Genomic DNA, 24875 nt, shown 5'->3' with positions numbered 1-24875 from the left:
CTCAGATGTGATTTTACCAATGTCTCACTTACTGGTTCGGAGGAGAAGCACTGACCTGAGGAGACTCTACACATTAAAAGGAAGAAATACACCTGTTGATCTTCTATAAGTAAGCAAACGAAGTAAGATTACTTTTTTGTCCTTTGCCTTTTATGTCCTAATTTACAGCCTTTTTGTTCCTGTCTAAAGAGTGACCGAAAATGTTTGTGTGTGAGATCCTTACTGGGAGATTTGGCAACATGCAAAATTGCAAAGTTCATTAAAGAAAACCATGTGATATTTTATATGGAATAACAGTTTGTTTTGACTGTTTAACTGGAATAATCCCCTTTAATTCCAGCCCTGTCATCTCCACACCGGCATAGGAGTAATGGAGGATCTGAAGCAGAAGGTGGGGGCCATGTCACAGACAATATGCCCAAATTCACGGGCTCCATCAGAGGAGGACTTAAAGGCCCAGAATAATGGGAAAGAAGAGAAAATGCAGATGAAGAGAGAAATCTCCCTTTTGAATGGGATCTGCCTGATTGTTGGGAACATGATTGGCTCTGGGATCTTTGTCTCACCGAAGGGCGTGCTCATGCACAGTTGCTCTTACGGGCTGTCTTTGCTGATTTGGGCTGTTGGAGGCATCTTCTCAGTGTTTGGGGCTTTGTGCTATGCAGAGCTCGGCACAACCATCCCCAAGTCCGGAGCCAGCTACGCCTACATCCTGGAGTCGTTCGGAGGCTTCCTTGCTTTTATCCGTCTGTGGACGTCCATCCTGCTGGTTGAGCCGGCCAGCCAGGCTGTGATTTCCTTGACCTTCGCCAACTACCTGGTGGAGGCTTTCTACCCCACCTGCCGGCCGCCATACGATGCCGTTCGGCTCATCGCTGCAGCCTGCCTCTGTAAGAAACACTGCTGTGTAGGTCTATAGTTCATCACCCAGAAAAACAGATTGCAAGAAAAAAATCCACCAGGAAACATAAAAGTCTGTGCAATTATAAGCATTTGCAGAAAAATACTCACAGTTCTGCCTTCTAGTGTTTGAAATGTACACTGTGATACCCACTTTGGCCTCAACCCAGTTCCTGACGTCAGCTCAACTGTGAGGAAAGTCAGATCAAATGCTGAAACAAAACACTTAGACTTTAAGATTTCCATTCAATCCAAACAAGTTTTTTTACAGTTTAAATGTATTAACATTCAGAAATTACCTCTCTATCGAGTACTTTTATTCATTGTTAGTGGCCGAGTCCACCACTGGATTCAAGTAACCTAGGCACATACGAGGAATTCACAGGAAACATCGCAGCATGTAATCCAGCGTTATTGTTTAAAATTGTATCTAATTGATATCAGCCTCACTCTGCTAATGCCGTATCAGAGCTGTGTGAAATTAATGCTAATGTGAACCCAACATTTTCTTACTTCACACTAAAAGAAATTCAACTGGTGAAACACAATGTATATGTCAGTTTAGATAATATTATCCAGAATTTTGTTTTTTTTAAGAGAGCTTTAGTTTTACCCATTAAGGATGACATGAGCAGAAACAAGTTGGTGCAGTGGTATTATAGCCCTGGTACATGTTCATCCCAGTACAAATCTCAGTAATGCTGTGTGGAACTGGCACCAGCTATAGTTAGACTGTGGACCAGTGTGGTTTACAGCCTGGCTTTGTGCTGTGAAGAACATAGTGAGCAGAAGAGCTATTTAGGTGAGAGAGCAGCGATGCCACGAGCCGACCTACTAAGAATTGAGTGTCTGTTTCTGTACCCTCATAGAGACTTTGGCCTACGTGACCCATAAGAGATGGTCATCAATCTCTTGCATGGGGCCGAGCGATAGCATTTTTCTTTTATGCTAGATATGCTTTTGAAATTTAGTTTCATAAACAGACAAACATGGTTTACCGTTGTTTACTGAATGATTCATCTTTGAAGTTTCAACCTAACATGAAAGCAGAAGTTGTACCCAAAGCTGTATTAGGCCTTGTATGTATAAATTAACTTCTCAATCATGCAGATGAAGGTTCATTTATTGCCTCTTACCTCTGGTTTGTCCAGGTATGCTCATCTTCATTAACTGTGCCTATGTGAAGTGGGGGACTCTGGTCCAGGACATTTTCACTTATGCCAAACTCATGTCGCTCTGCCTCATCATCGTTGTAGGACTAATGAAAATAACAACTGGTAAGATTATGCGGGACTAAGAATGCATCAGTGGAAACAAGATGAATATGTGTTTAACACTATGACTTATCTTGATGTAGGAGAATCAAAGAGCTTTGACAGTCCGTTTGAGGGCTCCACCACAGACCCCGGAGCCATTGCTTTGGCCCTCTACTCGGCTTTGTTCTCCTACTCCGGCTGGGATACACTCAACTTTGTCACCGAGGAGATTCAGAATCCAGAGAGGTAACACACGTTCATACACAGACACACAAAGAGAAACATGGAAATGTACACTTGAGCCTACGTGGACACGTTTGAACCTTAGACTTTAAGTCTCTGACCAGGTTGAATTGGGTTATACAGGTGGTAAGAATGGGCCAGCAGGAATAATACTAGAAACTATTTGACAAATAAGAAAACAATGGTCTTTGATCTCACCCAGTCAGACATCTGTTTGCTTTATTTAAAGTTGCTACAACCAATTTTTTCCTAATTTACAGCAGTTATAATGGCTACTATATTTGAAAGCGTTGCTTGTAGTGATTTGGCTTCGCTGCCCGCAACTTTCCTGTTTTGGTTTAGTCTCACTGCTCTAATCAACTAGTTTCCAGACACAGAAGGCAGTGAAGAAAAAAGTTTAAAACAGCAACAACTGTACACTTCCTGGAAACACTAAACAGTAGATAGACAAATGTAGCAGCTAGCTGTTAAACGTAACGAAGCATTTAGCATCTTCCCTCAGAAGATGGTGGAGACCAAACACAGAGCTTATTGAGAGCAAATACTTGACTTTAAGTTGTCATTTGTTGCACAATCACGACTAAAGTAATGCTAATGTTGCTCAATAGCATGCTGGATTTGCAACTGTTCTGCCTGATGATATGTTGGTCTGTTTACAGCTTATTTATGCCGCTCGAAGTGGCCAAAATATTACTCATTGAAGGTTATCGCAGTCTTTTCAGATTACTTTAACAAGACATTTTGTACAGAGCCAGATGCAATTCTGCAGTTTATTTGATTTATTTTTTTATTTTTTAGGTGAATTTGAGCTGGGATCATTGTAGTCAATGGTAATCCTCGTTACCTGTAAAATCATTAGCTGAACAAAGGAAAATGGGCCGCAGAGGTTGAAATTGCAACTTGAGTAAAACAAACACTTCACATGAATTCTCTGTAATCTGTTTACTGCAGCTTTGCAGTGAGTCAACAAATGCTCTCTGTGTGTTGTTGTTGTTGTTGTTGTTGTTGTTGTTGTTGTTACAGAAATCTTCCCCTGGCCATTGCCATTTCCATGCCCATCGTTACCGTCATCTACCTGCTGACCAACGTAGCGTACTACGTGGTTTTGGACATGCCGTCTCTGCTGGCCAGTGACGCCGTTGCTGTGGTGAGACACAATCTGTCCCCTGAAAGAGATGATTCACTATGCTGCTAAATATAGTCCTGAAATGGTTGACCTGGGATGTTTTGCACTCTGACTTCATAAAACTGTAATGAACCATGTCAATAAGATAAGATAAGATAAGATAAGATAAGATAATCCTTTATTAGTCCCGCAGCGGGGAAATTTGCAGGCTTACAGCAGCGTAGAGTAAAGTGCACACAAGAGACATAGAGTAAAAAATAAAAAAAAAATAAAAAAAAACAAGTATTATAAATAAGCAATAAAAAACAGTAGAAAATCAACAATAACTGAAATATTATATTTACAGACAGAAAAAACTATTTTAACTATTATTTAACTATTATTGCACAGTGTAATGTATTGCACAGGTTTTTATTGTCAATGTGACCCCACAGACTTTTGGGAATGCAGTCCTTGGGCCGTTCAAGTGGATCATCCCTGTTTCAGTGGCCATGTCCTGCTACGGAGGACTCAACGCTTCTATCATTTCTGCCTCACGGTAATCAGGAAGTGTTGAACAGGCGCTGACTTTAGGCTCCTATCATGATGAGTGCTTTGCCAGTAACTTTGCATCTTTGTTGATCTTTAAGGTTGTTTTTCGTCGGAGCCAGAGAAGGCCACCTCCCCAACAGTCTGAGTCTGATTCACCTGCAGCGCTACACACCCATACCTGCACTGCTTTTCAATGTGAGAACCATTGATCCTACCCTTCAGATTCCTCTACTGCATACACATACATACCTCAAAGGACAAACAATGTTCACATTTCACAACTTGAATATGTTCATTTGTGCTCTGCAGGGGTTAATGGGTCTGATCTTCCTGTGTGTAGAGGATGTGTTCCAGCTCATCAACTACTTCAGCTTCAGTTACTGGTTCTATGTGGGTCTGTCTGTGGCCGGACTCATCTACCTGCGCATCACTCAGCCAGACAGACACAGGCCTGTGAAGGTGATGCTTTGTTCATTGTTCAGATCATGCTGATTAAAATTAAATGAATATGGTTCATAGGGTTTATGTGCCTGCTGTACAAACACAATGCTGCAAGTCCTGTGTGATAATATTTCAAATATTGTTATGGTTTAAAGTGATGATTTCTGTAATATATTAAGTTTGAACCCCATATTTATGACTTGTTTATACATCTGAATTCAAGACTCAAATTTAATTTGTTCTCATTCAGTAAAAATGCAGGGTGGCATACTCTTCAGGCTGTGCTAAAAGGAACAATAATTAGAAAAAAAAAGAATAGAAAAAAGAATATATAATACTCTAAACTAAATGGACAAATAAATATGAATAAAGCACTTTCCATAATTTATGTATCGGCTTGAATTATCACTCTGCATGTAGATAATCAGATATCAGTTTACAAACTAACCCGAGCTTTGTCTTTTTTCTCTCCACAGTTGACTTTGTTCTTCCCCTTCATCTACTGTCTGTGTAGCCTGTTCTTAGTCATCGTTCCTCTGTACGGAGACACCATCAATTCTCTCATAGGAATTGGCATTGCCCTATCTGGGGTGCCCGTCTACTATGTGGCCATTTACCTGCCTGATGAGAAGAGGCCAAAATTCATACGCAAGTTAAACGGTAAGCTCAAATGTCCGTGTGCAGAAAATGTAATATTTGTGCAGAAGAATCCATCCATCCATCCATCCATTTTTTAATAACTGTCCTGTGTTTGTTCAAACATGTTGAGAGGATTACAAAAGGAAGACATTTCCTGTAAATGAAGCATGAGATTATGAATCACAGGCATTCACCCTTTACCCAGCTTGTCATAAAACTTCTGTCACATGATTTGATATCACTTTTCAATACGGTATTACTCATCTTGTATTATAGGGGTCAGCTGGTACTGACCTCTACACTCCCACTTCTTCCTTCCTCTCACCACTTTCCTCCTCTAGACTTTGCCACCAGCTCTGCCCAGAAGCTGCTCTACTGCTGTCTGACTGAATATGACACTGAGACAGAAGCTCAAGAATGCAGTAAAACGCAGTGAGCGGCAGACAATACATCGCTCATCAGCCAGCTTTCTGCCAGAGGCCTCCGTCTTGTCAATGAGTCAACATTCTTTGCTCTCACAAATGCAGAAAAGCATGCATTGCATGGACAGAGTGACAAGGCGCCGGCTCGCAATGTTTTGTGAGGATTACTTCTCACAGGTCAAGTTTTTAAAAAAAAAAAGGCCTGTCTTCCAAATAACTCACAACGAAGGAGCAGAACTTCAAGAACTTCAAACTGTTGCTTTCTTGTGGAAATGCAATAAACTTTTCTACAGAGGTCAAGGAATATCTACTATGAGGATTACATCAAACTATGGAATAAATATGTTCACTTTTTTATTTTATAGACAATTGTGAAGATGTAAACTGATTACTTTGGTCCTGACATTGTTTAAAACAAATGCATCAAATAATGATTATGTGGCTGGAAATCAATTAGTGACTCCAAATATATTTTTAAAGTGTGTATGTGAATAATTGTTCAAATGTAAACACCATGAAATTGTCAATTTCAACCAATATTCTGGGATTGGTTTCTGATCAGTTTCACTATGAAACAGTTTAAGTTTCATTGTGGTGTTATTAATCTCTCAATTGAAATGGTTGACCTCAATGTTGTGTTTCATGGATACAACTTCAGAATCACAGTGTATTTCAGTCAAGAATTTATTTTGACCAATTTAATGAAGTTTTTCACGCTATGTTTGGCCCACGTTATTTCAGAGCAGGTTTTTAGAAGCAAGACACCTCCTGCAACTGGGTGGTAGCTCACAAACAAACTCACTCATTCGCCACTAGAAGGCTCCAGCCTCTCCACAACGGGGAGCTGTTTTGTTATTGTCAGATATGTCAACTGGAGCCTTCTAAAGGAGAGAAAAGTAGGACTGTCCTCAAGCAAATACGTATGAGTGTTCAACTTAAAACTGAGTTTTTTTCACAACAAACTCACAAAAAAATCACCACTATTTTTTTAAATAAGTCATTCAGCATAACAAAAGCATTAAAAAAAAGCACAATCGACGAAAGAAATCTTTGTCGACTGAGATGAAACCGACCTATTAGTTGATTCATTGACTAAGAGAGGGGCAGCCCAGGAGGAAAGTATGTGTTTTAATGCATCCTATTATTTTATTATTTTAAGTACCATTTTCGAAAAGTCTTCACAATTTTTTTTATTTCTCTACAGCTTTACAATAAATAAATATGTATTCTTAGTCAACCAGATTGTAAGACAAATTAAAAACGAGATCACATGATGAAACCTTACTGTCAAATTGACTGCTGGGCTGTGGCGCAAGGTAGTTCTCTATTCAGAGTATCGGTGGTTCGATACCCGGCTTCGGCAGTCGATGTGTCCTTGGGCAAGACACTTAACCCCAAGTTGCTCCTGAAGGCTTGCCATCGGTGTGGACTGGATGTTGCATGAATGTTAGTTAGAGTCTGATGGTGGCACCTTGCATGGTAGCCTGTCATCAGTGTGTGAATGGGTGAATGATATGTAATATACTACTGATTGTAAGTCGCTTTGGATAAAAGCGTCTGCTAAATGACTGTAATGTAATGTAATGCTGACCTCATACACACTCAAGAGCTGGTGGAGCCTAAATACACTGGACTGAACTCAATCACATAGCACATATATCACACTTTCATCTTATTAATGGGTTGTACTTTGTTTCTAACAGAAATTGATTGATTCAAATCATTTATTGTAAAATCACCATCATTTTATAATATTCAACACTGTTCAGGGGCATCAGCTGTTAAAACATCCAATAACAATAACAAATCATGCTTTAGATTATAAATATATATCTAAATGAGGCCCAAATGAATACAACAGCAAGATAAATGCACTGTTATGAACCATTTTTTTTAAAGCCTTATTACTCCACACATGAATTGACATTAGGTTGATCTCTGCTTAAAGTAAGGTACAGTTGACGGTATCGAACCCAGGACAGATCCACTTATTGCTGAACTGTTTGTATCCCTCAGCACTGATGAGGTCACTTCCTGAACAGAGGAAAGCAAACGGGTATTCATTATCATGGTTTCTTATGTAAAACTGACACTCTCATGGTGTCAGATGAAATATTTACCGTCCATCAGGTTCTGGAGGCTGCAGTAGTTTGTGCTGTCATCAGCTGGATCTTTGGAGATCTCAGATACTGCCTCTCCCTGCACATCACAAACATCAGGAGGGAAACAGTATGAAAAAGAGGAACGTCACTGACTGAAGCTGATTAACTTAACTTCTCTTTAATTTTCTCTTCAGTAGCTTTAAAGTCAGAAAATTAAAACATTTCCCCTCGATGTGTCACTCTTTTCTATTTCATCTGATTATTAAAGCCCATGCTGCAGCTGTTAATGGTCACAGTGCAGATGCTGTATCATGTGAGGGTGTCTGTGAATACAAGGTTCTGTGCAGCCTGCATCCTGTGACCAAGCAGAGATGGATAATGCTTTATGATGGTGTTTGATTTGCATGAATCCAACAGGGCTAAAGGGTCAAATGCATGTTAGACAGGGTGCCTGTGAATACAAGGTTCTGTGCAGCCTCATTTCTCACATGTTATCTTGGACATGGGGAGAGCGCAGGACTCACAAGACTCACATTAGTCATGTTTGGGCAGAGAAATAGAAAGCTATGAGGATCGACAGAATCTAAAGTCTATCTTTTATTGTTTGATCTGAACAATAATAATAATAATAATCCACATTTCTAACAATGACTTGTAACCAAGTAGAGATAGATAATGCTTTATGATGGTGTTTGCAGATGTCCTCATACTTGCACTGAGTTAAATATCCAAACATGTTTATGCTTGCACCATTAGATCAAAACATGTATGATGAAATGAAATGCTATGAATTGAAGACACAGTTTAAGTTATGATGAGTTGCTTCCATTTGTTTACTCATTACTCATTAAGAAGAACAAAAAAAAAATCACTTACAGTCACTTTGCAAACGGTGGACTGCTCTAGAAGAAACTGGAGGTCGTTGACATTTTTGGTTTCCGGAGACGTGTGAGTGGCTTTGATCACGTAAGGAGCTGCCGACACAAGCTGAAGAGCATTTCAAATCCAGTCAAGTCAAGGAAATGTCTTACATTGTGCATCGGGTACTACTTATCATAGCATCCACTTTCAGGCAGTAGGGAGCACGATATGAAAAGATCAATATATATTTGATTAGATTTCAGTTGTTACACCACCTTCTACAGACACTGCTGCACACAAGTGGCCACAGACATAATGTAAAAAATCAGATTAATGACAATGTAGGTTATCTCCATGATGAAATTCTAACATGTTTACATCCATCAGCTGGCTTCCTGCCTTATGATTCTCATTTAAATGAATGCTGGAAATTTGGAATATTTTCACAAAGAATAATGTATGCATATTACTTCAACAAAACATGAGTTGACTGAGATGTTTCTGACCTCGTACGAGCACATCTCTCCTTCATATTGACAGCTTTGCCCGATCTGCCAGGCTTTAATCTGGCTCACCAGCTTTCCAGTGACATCTTCGCACGAGATGCCAAACATCCTGCAGAGCAGAGAAAGGAGCGTTAATGTATTACTGTCATAACGTAAAGGCTCATGTAACGTTCACAACATCAGAAAAATCAATAAAAGATAGACTTCAGATACTGTTGATCATCAAAGCTTTCAATTTTCTCTGCCCAAACATGACTAATGTGAGTCTTGTGAGTCCTGCGCTCTCCCCATGTCCAAGATAACATGTGAGAAATGAGGCTGCACAGAACCTTGTATTCACAGGCACCCTGTCTAACATGCATTTGACCCTTTAGCCCTGTTGGATTCATGCAAATCAAACACCATCATAAAGCATTATCCATCTCTGCTTGGTCACAGGATGCAGGCTGCACAGAACCTTGTATTCACAGGCGCCCTCACATGATACAACATCTGCACTGTGACCATTAACAGCTGCAGCATGGGCTTTAATAATCAGATGAAATAGAAAGAGTGACACATTGAGGGTATTTGTTATATTTCTGACTTTAAAGCTACTGAAAAGAAAATTAAAGAGTTCAGAAGTTAATCAGCTTCAGTCAGTGACGTTCCTCTTTTTCATACTGTTTGCCTCCTGATGTTTCTGATGTGCAGGGAGAGGCAGTATCTGAGATCTCCAAAGATCCAGCTGATAGCAGCACAAACTACTGCAGCCTCCTGCTCTCTGAACATTAACAGCTGCAGCATGGACTTTTACAATCATATGAAATAGAAAAAATACAGAAAATTCACTTAAAGATTCCCCAAAGGCCCCCACAGAACACTCACATCATTTTGATTCAACACAGTCTAATCATATCTATAAATACTAGGAAATGAACATTACCATTTGACTTTGCACTGTGAGGTTCCGTCGGCCAGTGAGATGGTGAGTGCGGCCCCGAGGAGGAGAGCTGAAGCTACTAACAGGAATCTCAGGTCCATATTGAAGGAAGGCGGATGAGGTCTGAATCCAGTGTGTGGTCAGGTGCGTGGACGTCTTCTGAATGTGTCTCCCTGCTCTGCCCAGAGCGCTTTAAAGACCAGCTCACGGGTCATGTGGAAAGAGAGGACAGCACAACATTGATTAACATGCATCACAGCATGGGAGAGAAAGAGAGTGGAGGGAACTTAAGATATCAATACAGCAGAGGTAACACAGAGATATTTATTTCACTACAATTATACTATTTAACTATATTTAACCATTTAAAATACCTCTGAAAAACTTTTTAGATTAATTTCTTACCTTCTGCAGCCAAAGATTAATTACATACCTCACGTACGTCTAAGTGTACATGCAGATAGTTTTGGTATTATTTGCACGTGCAGGTTTTGAGATATTTATCTATCTTTATCTATCTATTTTCCAGGTACAGCATCAGCTCTCCAGGCTTCAGATAAGCAAAGCCAGTGGACCTGATGACATCAGCCCTAGGTTGCTAAAAGTGTGTGCTGGACAGCTGGCAGCTCCTCTCAGGCACCTCTTCAATCTCTCCCTGAGGTTGAAGAAGGTGCCCACAATCTGGAAGACGTCCTGCATTGTCCCGGTGCCGAAGAAGAGTCGTCCCAGCGGTCTTAATGACTACAGACCTGTGGCCCTGACATCACACGTCATGAAGACCCTGGAGAGACTGGTTCTGCGGCACCTGAGGACCCAGCTTACAGCTTTCCTGGACCCACTACAGTTTGCCTATCTGCCACACATCGGGGTGGAGGACTCCATCATCTACCTGACGCACAAGGCCCTCTCTCACCTGCTTTCAACACCATCCAGCCCTCCCTACCGAGAGAGAAGCAGCACCCCGACACCACTTCCTGGATCACAGACTACCTCACAGGCCGGCCACAGTACGTCAGGGTGGATGGCTGTGTCTCTGAGTCTGTGATCAGCAACACCGGCGCACCCCAAGGAACTGTACTGGCACCGTTCCTCTTCACTCTCTACACCTCGGACTTCCGCTTCAACTCTGGTTCCTGCCACCTCCAAAAGGTGGCTCCTCCATTGTTGGATGTATCACCAGGGACAACGAGGAGGAGTACAGAGGACTGATTGAGAGCTTCATCACATGGTGCAGCAACAACCACCTGAAGCTCAACATCAGCAAGACCAAGGAGCTTGTGGTGGACTACCAGAGGAACAGAAGCCCCCCTGTCCCTGTTTTCATTCAGGGAGGGGAAGTGGAGAGGGTTGAGTCCTACAAGTACCTTGGGGTGCAGATCAACAATAAACTGGACTGGACACACAACACTGACGCCCTCTACAGGAAAGGACAGAGCAGGCCGTTCTTCCTGAGGAGGCTGAGGTCCTTCAATGTGTGCAATAAACTGCTCAAGGCATTCTACCAGTCTGTGGTAGCCAGCGCCCTCTTCTTTGCTGTGGTGTGCTGGGGTGGTGGCATCAGGACTGGAGATCCCAACAAACTTAATAAGCTGGTGAGGAAAGCCAGCTCTCGGCTGATTCTACCAAAGAGCAGGACGGAGCGCTTCAGACGCTCATTTGTGCCCACTGCCATCAGACTGTATAACAACAGCGGAGACCACAGTCTGTCATCATGCTGACCAGCCCCCCCCCCCCCCCCCATGTGGATATACTGTACATTTTTTTATTTTTTTTATTTTTTATTCTTATTTCTTATTTTTGTTCTATCTTTATTTTGTTGTATAGTATGTGTATTTATTGTCTGTGTAGTTGAGCTGCTGCAACACTCGAATTTCCCCCATGGGGATCAATAAAGGAATATAATAATATATAAGGGATGGAGAGTGAATAGTTTTGTTTGTGGTGCTCACAACATTGACAGATTTAAAAAAAAAAAAAAAGACAGCAGAAAAACAGCAACATTTCTCAATTCACTGGCTCCTCAGCCGCAAAATGATTGATTTGTTGATGTGCAGTGTTTCTCGCCTTTCATTATTTTTCTGAAAACAGCAGTATGCTGTGGCCAAACATTACATGAGGGCTGTGAGAGTGAACTGAAGGACTTAAGGTGTGGCCTTAACACCAAAAAAATTAGCTGAATGAATATTTGAGACCAAGTTTTCAGGGGCTTAAATCTTACAGAAGCTTTGACAAAGACTTAAAATAACCGCTTCCCCAATAATGACCAAGATTCATATCAATCTCAACACTTAATTCAAGCACTGGAATATAGTTGTGTACCATTAAAATGTAACCAGATATAGAAAAATAGTCTTCATAAGGAGCAGAGGGCACAACCTTGTCTCTTTCCATTTGTGTTCATGCAATTCAATTTCCAAACTTTGCATGTGCGTGAAAACGTAAGAGTTCAGATGGACTTAGGAGCTGCAGGTTTATAAAACACAGGAGGCTTCTATTGTACTGGAGGGATCTGATAAAACAATCGTTATCTAGGCTTAGTGACCAAAACCTGTGTGAGCATGGAGTTTGAAAAAAAGTTGATATTGGTCCTTATTTTTTCTCATTTGTCCACCAAGTGTGTTAAATATTGTTATTAATTTATCATCACCTTATGATAGACTGCTGCAGCAATCACTTCTTAAACCCAGAAATGAGTCAGTATTTTCTTGTCTGGAAGTTATTCGTTTTTTTGAATGGGTTTTTGGTATGATGCCTGAAATAAGGTCTGTGGTTAAAGACAAGCTTAAGAGATTGTAAAGTTTTGGTCTACGATATCAAATATGACCATTAATACCCCTCTTTGGAATTTTGAGGCTTTTACCTGTCATTAAAAAGGCCGTTGCTAACAATTGGCTAAATGAGACTACAAAACGTCATCACGCCAACACGACCATGTAGTTCATTTGTTGCATAACATCAGCTTTTTACCTCTGCAGATAGCATACACACTTCAAAAATCATAAAACGGGGGTTCATTTACAGAAGATGTTCTTGCTGATCAAAACATGTGAGAAATAATGATCTTGTGTTTCCCACAGAGTTTATTTTCTTTATTAAGAAAAAATCCCATAGGATTTCTGTGGAGGAAACCAGTGCGATACTAACTTCCTACAAAAATAAGTCATCCCTGTAGCACTCTATGTTTGTTTAAGAGATCAAAACTAAACTTTATTGCCGTTGGATGCACTTGAGCCTCTTCCACTTTGTGATCGCAACAAGGTCTAACAGCAGCTCTGCCAATACACACAAAGTAATTTGTTCTCACACTGATTACAATCAGTCTTGTTTTGATACCATGACACGAATACTCCTTAACAAAACCAGCTTTTGTCACGGACCATCAACATGACTGAGCCCACAGAAAATATTCCTTTGTATCCTTGTGATATGACATTTCAGAGTGAAGTGACATGTTGAAATGAAATGAAAGAAAATATCTCTGTATATAATATATAGGGGTTGTGTCATAGGAGGGACATGCCAAAGCCTTCATCTACATTCTACAGCCTGTTTTGCCTCTACAGGCTGAAAGTGGAACTGCAGCAAAAATATATCAATTTAACATTAATTTGAAATTCCCTCATCATTTTTTTTTTTTTTATAATTACCATATTGATGATTACAATCATGATTTTGTAAGCAAATAATTGATATTGTTGATATTAATTCTCTTAATTTCCAAATGTTCAACATTCAAACATGCTATTCATATGATCTAATTGAAATCCAAGAATAATAGTAAACCTAAACAACTCTCATCACAAATATTGATTGAACTCTCCTAGGCCATAGAAGTAACATGTTGAAATTCTTAACTTAAGTGGTGTTTGCCTTGAAGCGAAACACACAAACACAAGTTTTTGTGTTTGCTGATGTTTCAGTGCAAATGACTGAAGCAGCACATTTGACTTTGTTGCTGTCAGTGAGTCTTCCTCATTGTCTAACTTTTCACTGTAACATTTTTTTTTTTTTTTTTTTAGCTCCTTGAACCTCTTGAGTGGCAACTTTTGTTAGCAGGCTGTGACCTAGGCGTTTGACATCGGTGCTCCGGCCTAGTAAACTACTGTGGTGTCACTGAGGTTCATTTCCTGATCCTGATCTAAACTATCTAACGTTTTAGATTTTAATGAATGAAAGTGGCTTTTCAGTACAATCGACATTAGTTTGCTTTGATATCAGATGGTTTAGGTGACTGGTTTAGTTAGTCATTCCTAAAGTCATTATGTTCTGCAAATTATTGTCACTCCTGCCCTTAAAACAGGATTTTCTGTTTCTCTAATGACAACCTAGCTTGTCATCTCTTTCAGAGACTAATTGAGCATAATGACAGTGTTTGTGTCTGTTGCTGTAAATGAATCACAGCAGTGCGTCCTTTTTACAGCATGTTTGTAACTGAACATGAACGTTTTTGTTGTGTGTTATTTTTTCCCTGCCACGATACTGACACTGAATGCAAGCAGAATCAGATCCAGAGTTAATGACACTCAAGAATTTAAAAGACAAAGACAAAGTTCACATAAAACATGAATTTCTATGAATTTCTGGTCGTTTAATTTTGCAATTTATGTTTTCTAAGATGTTCACAAAACAGTTACTTGTGAAAAATGTAAAAACTGGTAAACATATCGTTACATGTTTGCTTTTTACAGAAAAATATTGCTTGTATGGATGCATAAGCTATGTGTCATATGAATTATATATCACGGCTCTCACTACACTCAATGTTTAAGATAAGCAAATAATTACCTAATTTTTCAAGCCTAGTCAAACATACAGACATTAGTGAGTGGAGGTTTCAGACTCTGGTTATGCTTTTCACTGTTATTACAAAGGTCTCACCAGGAAAGAATTCCTGGATGAAGAATTGGACCTGAAAGACACAAATCATTTTTATCTCATCATATCCAGGTCAGTGTCCACTGTGCAGTCAATAACTACAGTGCGTTATCAGATAAATTATTTCTGATAGCATTATCAATAATTACTCTTTTTTTATCATAGAAATTAAAGACAGAAAGAAAAAAATGAATGTTAATTTGTGAAGATAGTGAACAAGGTTGTAGGGAGTTACCTGGTTCAGGACTTGAACTTTTGATGTTTCATTTAGCTCACGATAGGACCTGACTGTTGCCTCAAAGAATACCACAGCTGGTCATGTAAAAGGAAATTCATTAAAATCATCTCAAACATCAAGTTTAATCATATTGTGCAAGCTTAAAAAGCACTTACTCTCTTCTACTGAATTAGATGGAGACACGACTGAGATAGGGGACTCTGTGAAGGGGGCAGGTATCTCCACTGCAGTGGAGGGAAAGGATGCTGGGAAAACATTAAAAGAAGTTAGGCCCCATTCAAATCTAGACAGTTGAACTACTCCCTACATGTTTTAGCCCAATAAATGTACTCACTTGTCTGTGCAGCACAGGAGGCCAAACACCCAGCAAAAAGAATCAGCAGCAGCATGTTGAAGCTTTATTCCCCAAAAAGTGTTAAATCTGTAGTGTAAAAGTGTTCCCTCTGCTTCCACAGAGACTCTGGCTACTTTTGTCTTTACCAGGAAGTGTAACTTTATGCAGAGGGGTGTGGCATTATAGCTCAGGTTCTCATAAAAGGGCTGGGTTACTCAAGCAGGTAAACACATTCTTTGCAATGAAACCTGAGAAAGAAGTTCAGCATCTTAAGCCTGTCAAGCATGCAAAAACTTGTGATTTGCTTTATCGTCAGACACCTGTTTGTTTGTTTTTTACTGCTTCTTCCACAAAGCAAAATCATTTCTGACCATGTGAATTATCCAAAGAGAGAATTAAGAGTGGGTTTTTTGCAATAAAATAAAGTTTTGATTTAACTTAAAACAACCAAAAGCAAATAATGGCATTAAATACTCATGTGCACAAACAACAGCTCTAATATTTAATTTATATATATATATATGTATATATATATATATTTAATTAATATATAATTTATTTGTATGTCTTTGAGTCAGTCATATTTATAAGACAATTAAACAAAAAACAAGGATCATCTTTATTATTGTTAATTCCATTTTTTATTAGATTTTTTTCAAACTCAAGTCTGTTAATATACATATCCTGGGGAAATTCTTGTGATAATCAAGTCTTCCTTTAGGCTGCATTATAATAACTACAATGAACGTGAAATAGACCGTCTACAAATAACAAATTTAAGAATAATACTAAAATGAACAACAACGTACTTTTTAAAGCATTAAAATACATAATGACACCACACATACTGAACCTCTTTTAACAACTTTGAAACACATTACAGAATTAAACATCACATCTCATTATGTGAGGAGATAGTTATCCATTCTGTGCAACTAAAACTGACAATAAGTAACTGTAATCCTCTGTTTCTTGTTCTTCATTCACAACAGTAAAATAAATTATGATAATAACCCCTAGGACTTCTTTAACCTGCTGCTGCTGCTGCTGCTGCTTGCAGAGCTGGAACGTCTGGAGGTGGTGAGGGGAGGGGAGGTGATGGTCAGATCCAGGCCCAGCTCCACAGTCTTCAGCACGGGGGAGTGAAGTGCAGAGGCCCTGGGGCTGCTGCTGGCTGAGGACGCAGGAGACCTACAACACAGAGAGACATCAGCAAATTAATACTACAGTGGAAGAGCTGCATAATTGAGTCTCCAATCATTTGCATAATAGAAAGTACATAACGTTTTATTCATGTTTTATATTCTAACATCATTTTAATTCTTTATAATAATTATTCTCAATCTTTTTCTGATTGAGACAAGAGCATTGAGACAAGAGCAGTATATCTCCATCCACCCCAGTACAAACTTCTGGGGCGCTGCTCGTGTGGCGCACCTTGGGCTGTCTGTGATCGTCTTTTTTTTCATGTGTTTTCTAAGTTTGACAACACTTGTAAATTGTCTGTCTGTGATGTGCCTGTTTTTTCTTTTTTTGTCTGTTTATATTTATGCCCAAAATCAAATTGCCCTTGTGGATTAATAAAGTTGTATTGTATTGTATTGTATTGTATTTACATTTTTATCCTCAAGCACATTTTTATGATTAGTCCAATAATTTAAACTCATGACCATCTGACAACAAGCCCTGATTGTTTCTCGAGCCTCCACAATCACCTTATCTGTAGAACAGGTTTAATTAAGAATGAATCAAGTCTGACCTGAAAGAGGCCAAGCTCGTCTTGGAGCTCCGATGGCTGGAAGGAGTGGAAGATGGAGATGGAAGAGACAGATTGGCCTGAGAGAGAGAAACACACTCAAAAATATTTTTCCATGAATCCCATAAATGACAATAAGGTACAACTGATTATGGCTAAATTCTAAATCAATCCTCTGAATGTAAAAAAGGCAGTGTCAATTGTTTTTTACCTGCAGGAAGTATTTCTCCATCACTAATCTGAGGTCAGGTTTGTCCTCCATGGCCTCATTCAGCATGCTGTTGATACTCTTATTGAATTCTTTCAACTCCCTCAGCTTAATGTCCTTCTCCTCAAAAGTCTCGGTCTTGGTGTTTTTTGCTGAGCGGATCTCTTTAGTCAGCTTTGAGCACTAGCAGACAGAGAGGACACACACAAAAAAATAAATGTGATGATGGTGACAACTAACAAAGACACCCTTACTTTAAATACACACAACATTATTCCTTTATTCACTCCTCACTCCTGTTGTTCAGAAAAAGTGTTACAGGTATCAAACCTGCTTTGTGGCTCTGTCGACCTTTTCTTGCTGGGAAGTGATTTCTTTGTTCAGTTTACTGATGAGTGACTGTTTGTGCTCTATCTTATCTTTCTCCACCTGCTCCTTTTGCAGCAGACTCTCCAAGGTATTGTTCATGTCCTGGAAATAGAGAGCGGCGCACAGACACATAAGTGCACAAAAGCACGGCTAGAGGCCGATTCACGGCAGATGAACTTCACTGGATGACTCAGATAGATTGTTGAGTGAGTTTATTCATAACACATTACTCGCAAGGACACACCTAAATAATACATTAAGGTGCTTGTATAATACTGAAGAGTAGAGACATGAATGAAAAGGGATTGCTTTAACAAGGAAGATAATGGAAAATGGTATATGTAAAATACACAAAGAGTTTATAGAGAAGGAAAGCTGGAAATGCTGACAATAATAAATGTCATAAGATAGCTGATTAGAAACAACATAATTTGTGCTGTAAACTAGGTTGTAATAAAATAAGAATGTTTAATATACAAAACATAAAACTAAATTCATGTGTGAAGTTTTGATAATTTTTTTGCCGTTTGCTAGCTAAAAATAACCTAATTATTGCAAATAGTAAAAGAGGAAGTCGGATATAGTCGACCCATCTGACCTGATACTTGATTCAAATTATGTTTAATTATAAACTCTAAATTATAAATGCTGTTGACAGTAGCATGTTCAAATTGTAGGCTTACCTCTGGAGGATGTATTCTAAATGTAAGACAAATAGGGGAGTGCTGTGATTGGCTGTGCTACCTATTAGGATGAGGTATTTAGTGTTAAGGAACTGGTTGTATTCAGCTTCAAAAAAGTGGCTTTAAATAGGAATAACCTGTGTGTCCTGTTGGAGCTCTTGAACTTGTCTTTTCTTAAACCTCAGTGTCTCCTCAGCCGCCCTGAACTGCTCTTCAAGCTTCAGTTTTTCCTGTTGCTCTGGACCTGAAACAGAAATAGTCTAAATTAATTTGTGATCAGACCTGCTCTATTGATTGAATAAAGAAGAAAGTCCCACATGAATCACTTCCTGCTGATGATCCCTGTTCAGAGTGTTGTTGCTGATTTAGTTTTATTCAGTCTACCTGGTCATACTTACTGGAATCATTTACTTTGTTGAGGGATTTGCGAAATGCTGAGTTACTATTGTTGAACAACTGAATAGTGTTCTCCAGAGCTCTATTTTCCAGCTCCATCTTGCGGATTTTAGCATCCAGAGCGTCTCCATTCCGCTTGAGTTCCTCTTTCTCTTGTGCAGCCTGATGGAAAGCACGCAGCAATGATTCAAAGTGCTGGGGGGTCTGCTTCAACAGACTCTGTACGTCATGCGGTGGTGTGTTTAAAGACCTCTTACCTTTGTGATGTAGTAAGCCTGCGATTTCTCCTCTTCCCCCTCAGGAGCTGCCATCGTAAGCATCACAACCTCAAAGCGTTTCTTCATCATGTCGATCTTGGACAGTTTCTCATTCAGTTCGGCACTGACACAAAATCAATCGCTAAATTAAGTGATAATTCTCATGTAAAAATATTCTCAAAATCATGCAAGTGTGACATGAAACTGAGGGCAACGTTTGTACAATAGTCGGATAGAGCAGAGAGAGATTTGTGGTCACAGCTGGTTATTTACCTGAGTCTCTGTCTCTCCTGCTCACTGATCTTGAGCTGTTGGCTGAGCATTTCTCTGTAGACCTTCACCTCTTCCTCTCTGTCCTTTATGGCTTTCTGCAGCTCCAGCTTCCTCTTCTCTAAGGACAGCACGCTGCCCGCTTTGTTGTACAGCATATCCCTCATACGCTTGACCTCTATCTTCATGACGTTGTGCTCCACCATGTTTTCCTGATGAGGAACAAGTGAAGTCAACATAGTCCATTGTTTTGTTCTGAGTGCAGATGGTGATCATTTTCAGATACAAGACATAATGTCAGCTTTATTTGAGTGTAAAACCCCTAAAAACATAATTAGCTGACTAATGACATCAGCTTTTTGGTATCTTGTGTCTACAGATACAGCTGACATCTGTGGTTGATTGCTGAGCGGCTTGCATTGACGTCCTAAAGGTGAGAGCTAGAGATGTAACTAACAATCATTTTGCTTATTAAATTATCTACTAATTATTGTCATTTAAAATGTCAATAAATAATATGTGCTAAAGTGAACATTGCTTTAATATTTTCTGGCAATCGACTGGCTAAACTGATTAATTGCAACAACAAAAAAATTGATAATGAAAATAAGTGTTCGATTTACAATTATATGAAAAAGAGAAAAATGACACATTACACTTTCACAGTTGAGTGTCTGTAACCACTAAATGTCTGGTAGTTTTACTTGGTATATAATTATTTCAGAAATAAGACGTGAGATATAACCTTGCAACAAACCTAGTGAAAATAACCACTAATGTTTAATCTCCTAAACACAATATGAACACAGTATGTCCACATGTCATTGTTATGTTATAACAGCAGTTAGTTACCTGTTTCCTGAGCCTTAGTCTCTTCAGCTCCTTTTCATTGGTGTTTCGGAGAAGGATGAGCTCCTCCACCTTGACGGTCAGATCTCTCTTTTGAGCCTCTGACTTCTCCATCTCTTTCCTCAAATAGCGAATATCATCCTGTCAGAGACAAAGACATGTGTGAGAGGGAATTTTTCACTGGTTCAGTGTGTAAAAAAAAAAAGCAGAATGACAAACATTCAAACTAACCTCTGACTCCTTAAGTGTGTTCGTTAGCATTTTGGCTGTGTCCTTCTTCTCCTCGAGGGCTTTCTTCAGCTCAGCAAGCTTTATGTCGAGCATTTGTTTTTCATCTGTGTGGACTTCACCCTCCAGCCGTGAAAGTTTTCTACCCAGGCCGGTGATCTGTGAGTCCTACACAATGCAGGAGGATGAAAGATGTCTGAGTATACATACATGTGCTGCTATTGCAGAGTTAAGCACCAGACTATGGAAAGATGGGTAGTGTGATTGTAGAAAGTCACACTTGTGTGTGTTTTTAGTAAGCGTACCTGTTCATTCATGAGCATCTGCTGTCTTATTAAATCCTTCTCCAGCTTTCTGAGTTGGCTGTCCAGGCTGGTGATGGTGTATTTACTCCTTGAAACCACTGCGATAGAATCCATCTCTTTTGTCTTGAGAGCCTGCAAACGCTCTTTACGACGAAAAAGCTCCTCCCTGCAGTCACGCAGCTGGACATCCAACTCCTACAGCAAAGGACAGACAAAACAGGGTTACACAGTTTTTGCATCTTTACAGAAAACAGAACTGTGTCATCTTTGATTGATGGTCAATTCTAGTGTTGTGCTTTAGGTGGAATATTGGCTGTTAATCCTAAAATCAATAAAAAAAATATTTTTTGTTTATTAATTGTTGGTATAGTGTCTGCAACTTAAGTCACATAAAGCACTAACATCATCCACCAACCACAGGGTATGAAGTCCTTTATATAGCATGAAAGGGGTAATTGCAGCTTTAAATTTATGGCTAAATCAACAGATGTTTATGTTTTGATTTTGCCTTAAAGCCATCAGAAAAAGAAAAAAATCAATGAGTGTTCTGAGATGCAAAATAGTCCTGAGATGAAGAACAGGTTGTCAACATAGCAAATTAACGGTTTATGTTTCAGGATTGTCAGGCTGCTCACCTTGTTTGCGTGTTCCTCATCCTTGAGGAGGTGGTCCATCTGGTCAGCTCTCTCCTCCTCACTGAGGGCGGTCTGAGTCACAACCTTCAGCTTCTCTTCCAGTGCAACATTGTAGGATCGGGCCTGCTTGAGTCTACGACACACACACATATCGAGAAAGAGCTTGTGTACTTAAGCCAGAGTGATGATATAGCAACAGACAATGGTTGTAAGATTTCACTGACTTGTCGTTGTTATCCTGGATGTCTTTCTTCATCCTGGATATTTGGGACGTCACAGACTCCACATCGGAGTTTGCTCGGTCCAGTGTGCCTTTGCAACTGTCAAGCTGTGAGACACATGACAATCAATTCACTCATTCTACTAAAACTAATTTGAGGCATTCTTTGAGTGCAAATTCAGCTTTGCCCACAATGGAAAATATTTGTAAACAGGATTCAAAAGTTGACCTCATCCTTCAGCCTGCTGCAGTTATTCTCCTGCTCCTTCAAATCTTGCCGCAGCTTAACAGCCTGTCGGTTGGCCATAGTTATCTTCCTCTCAGTTTCCTTGTTGTTGTTCTTCTGAGTATCCAACAAGTGCTTCCTCTCCGTCATGGCGCCATTCCTCTCCCTGATGTTCTGGTTGGCTTGGATAAGTAGCTGGATGTATGAAGAAACATCACAGGATTACAAACACTTTTTACTTGAGTGTACAGTTCAACGTGCGTTCACATTGTGTTGGTTTTAATTGTTCAGAGGTTTAAATGCTTAGATTCAGTCTTTTATCAATAGAAGTGCAAGGTCACAGACTTTACCAGAGCACACTGATGCATCTCTGCGTCTCGTTGCTTCATCTGCTTGATAGTGTTTTCCCATTGGTGAATGAGCTGCTGTGTCTCCTGGTGGGCCTGTTGCAAATTTTCTGTAGTTTTATCCAAAGCAATCTGTTTGGAAAGCAAGACAAAAGTGTATTCTCATAGACATTGTGAAAATCTTACAGATTTCAAACCTGTCGTATGAACTGTGAGAATTCACAGTGTTTTCTTATAGTACCTGTGTGGATATAGTCTCAGTCAATTCTTTGTCAAGTACTTTACGCTTTTCACTGGCCTCCAGTCTCTTCTTTTCTAAAGCCAGAGTGAGCGACTATATTGGAGAGATTACAAAGCTCTTAGTTCAGGAAGTTGCAAACAGCATTTTAGTTCACTGAAAACAGAATAGGTGCACAGCCCTGTTTTCCTCACCTTTATCCTCTGCTCGTCTTGCTGGGCGTACTTGATAATGGCCATTGTGTCCTGATCTTTGCTAGCCGACTCCTCTAAAAAAGCATCCATGGTCTGCTGGTCCCAGTCCATCTGGTTCCTGAACTCCTCTAGCTTCTGTTTGGCCTTGAATATATGGTTCTGAGGATATGGACAAAGTTTAAGTAGTATATTTTAGCACCAAAAAGCTATAATTGTTTCTTTGTTAAAGTATATATGTTGTGGATGGTATAGACCTCTAGCATGTTCTTCCTTTCTGCTAAAGATCTATGATCTTTCTCCATCTTAGCAGACTCCTGTGCCAGGCGACCTGTCTCCCTTTCTGCGAGGGCTGTGAGGTGTTTTTCCATCTCTCCTTCCCTTTCCTTTGCCTTGCACAGAGACTGTGTGCAGAAAATTCAAAAAGAGAAATTAACAACACATCCTGATACTATGACTTGAACCCAATTACAAGAGAAGACACACACCTGTCTGACATTTAATAAATACACAAAGCATTCGGATAGACCTACCTCAGTATTTTCCAGCTCTTGTTTAGCATTTTTGAGGAATTCGGTCATTAACTGCTTTTGATCCTTGTTTTTCTCAAGTTTGTTTCCCAGTTGCACCAACTCTGTCTCTTTTTTACGAATCTGTTGTTGAGGAAGTCATCATAATAAAAGCACAACATATATGATATACAGTCCGCAGCATGTTTGTTCTTGTCAGCTGTCTCATATGGTTTGCCCATCATTACATGCAGTTACAAACATTTGTCTTGTGTCAAATGAACAGATCACATTTATCAAAAACACAAGTTACAACTTGTGAATTCTAGGTATTAGAGCCATGTGGCCTTAAGCTAAATATAATTATTTCAATATAGTTGCCATGTAGAGCATTATATAAAAGTTACCGATGAAGCACTTGAGAGTCTTTGCAGATTTTGATATTGTGCCACATGACCTGGAATTATAAATTTGAATATTTGAAGTAAAAAACAAATAGGCATCACTGACCACAGTTCAATACTACTGAGAAACATGACTGCCCGTAAAATATAGAGAACATCCCTTAATAACAAAGCAAATATGTAGGCCTATAATTTCAGTATGTACACATTTACAAACAGGTAATCATTTTGTAATACAGGAATCACACAGGACCTTTTGAGACACTTTAAAATCTTACATTTGCCGTTTTTTAAATCGCATTTTGAAGTTATATTTGTATTGCAACCTTTTTCCTCATATTATAAAAAGTAATAGTATTAATAATTAGTCATTGGTCAAATACATTTTATTTTTTTTATTGAAATTAGTCTTGTCAAAAGAGCCCCATACAACGCTCATATATTGTGGGTCCTATGTGGCTAAACGGGCGAATGCAGCAGATGTGATTTTGCGACACTGACCGGACGGTTGAATGGAACGTCTTTTTTTAACGCTTTACGGCAACGAAATGTACTTTCCGTTAAATGCCAAACATCCAACTAGTTTGACCACGTTAGGTTAATAGAGCTACACAGCATTATCAGAAACTCGCTGCATTGGTTAACGCTACTTAAAATGAATCATTGTATTATTGGTGTCATACATAATTAGCGTTATAACTTTCTCACACTCACCTCTTCTATCAAAGCCTTGTTCTCAGCGTTGGGCTCGGGGATAGCATAGCGCTCATCCCATCCCACCCCAGATACAACTGTATCAGTTACGCCCGACATTCTCCTGCGCCGTTTGACTAATCCTCTTCAGAGTCAGAACAATGTTCAATCAAAGTGATAATTGTTTCGGCTGCGTTATAATCAACCACCGCCATTGACTGTTTCTTTCTCCAGTTTGACGTTGCAACCGCTGTCTGTTGTCTGTCGCCCTTAGCAACCGCTTGCCACTTTAAACGTCATCACCACAAGGAGGCAGCACGTCATCCTCACGTTGTCAAGTCAATTGTGCCACAGAAGTATTCCCCCCCCTTCTCAATTCAATTAATTAAAGTAACAAACCCGTATAAAACACATACAATGATAAGTATCAACAATGGTAAGATACAGTATAAAGAGAGCCAAGTATGTTGAAAAGAATACAAAAGTCACCTTAACTTTTGCATATGGTTGTTTCTCCCCAAAAGTATAATCACTTATGTATAATTTTTCTTATGAGATATAATTTAACATACCAAAAACAAACATTATCAAACGTCAGCTTAATATTCAGATATACAGACCTTTCCAAGTTGAAAGAAAAACTACCGACTATTCATAAACCATGAGCTTCACGAAGTCATTAACAAAACATCCTT

The 24875-nt window shown here is 39.4% G+C and overlaps 2 protein-coding genes across 2 annotated transcripts; one reads left to right on the top strand and one right to left on the bottom strand.

The window, feature by feature from the left end:
* The first annotated feature begins 370 nt into the window (after positions 1-370).
* Positions 371-5572, top strand: LOC129113492 (Y+L amino acid transporter 2). The gene is made up of 9 exons (XM_054625824.1): positions 371-890; positions 2052-2177; positions 2258-2402; positions 3423-3546; positions 3960-4063; positions 4155-4251; positions 4366-4515; positions 4974-5157; positions 5478-5572. Exons 1-9 carry the CDS (start codon positions 371-373, stop codon positions 5570-5572), a joined length of 1545 nt encoding a protein of 514 aa, XP_054481799.1.
* Positions 5573-16090: 10518 nt separating this feature from the next.
* On the bottom strand, positions 16091-24469 carry ccdc39 (coiled-coil domain containing 39). Its single transcript, XM_054596414.1, has 20 exons — positions 24202-24469; positions 23108-23227; positions 22832-22978; positions 22578-22736; positions 22387-22479; positions 22149-22277; positions 21802-21993; positions 21577-21680; positions 21353-21485; positions 20718-20912; positions 20416-20580; positions 20188-20325; positions 19339-19547; positions 19066-19189; positions 18811-18970; positions 18550-18656; positions 17691-17831; positions 17364-17543; positions 17156-17232; positions 16091-16587 (listed from the first exon to the last, which is right to left on the bottom strand). The coding sequence occupies exons 1-20, from the start codon at positions 24298-24300 to the stop codon at positions 16413-16415; spliced, it is 2847 nt and encodes a 948-aa protein (XP_054452389.1). The 5' UTR covers positions 24301-24469; the 3' UTR covers positions 16091-16412.
* Positions 24470-24875: the final 406 nt, after the last annotated feature.

The sequence above is a fragment of the Anoplopoma fimbria genome, chromosome 3 (genome assembly GCF_027596085.1).
Source record: "Anoplopoma fimbria isolate UVic2021 breed Golden Eagle Sablefish chromosome 3, Afim_UVic_2022, whole genome shotgun sequence".
Classification (NCBI taxonomy): domain Eukaryota; kingdom Metazoa; phylum Chordata; class Actinopteri; order Perciformes; family Anoplopomatidae; genus Anoplopoma; species Anoplopoma fimbria.
Note: the sequence above shows the minus strand (reverse complement) of the source record. Positions and strands in the feature narration are given on the sequence as shown.

Bases quoted from the DNA above. Each gene is read 5' to 3' on its own strand.
- LOC129113492 (XM_054625824.1), top strand. From the start codon at position 371: ATGGAGGATCTGAAGCAGAAGGTGGGGGCCATGTCACAGACAATATGC. The intron at 3,547-3,959 runs GTGAGACACAAT...GTGACCCCACAG, and splicing joins CCAGTGACGCCGTTGCTGTG to ACTTTTGGGAATGCAGTCCT. The intron at 4,064-4,154 runs GTAATCAGGAAG...TTGATCTTTAAG, and splicing joins TCTATCATTTCTGCCTCACG to GTTGTTTTTCGTCGGAGCCA.
- ccdc39 (XM_054596414.1), bottom strand. From the start codon at position 24,300: ATGTCGGGCGTAACTGATACAGTTGTATCTGGGGTGGGATGGGATGAG. The intron at 21,681-21,801 runs GTCAACTTTTGA...TGTGTCTCACAG, and splicing joins GCAGCAGGCTGAAGGATGAG to CTTGACAGTTGCAAAGGCAC. The intron at 17,544-17,690 runs GTTTGATACCTG...TCTGTCTGCTAG, and splicing joins TCGACAGAGCCACAAAGCAG to TGCTCAAAGCTGACTAAAGA.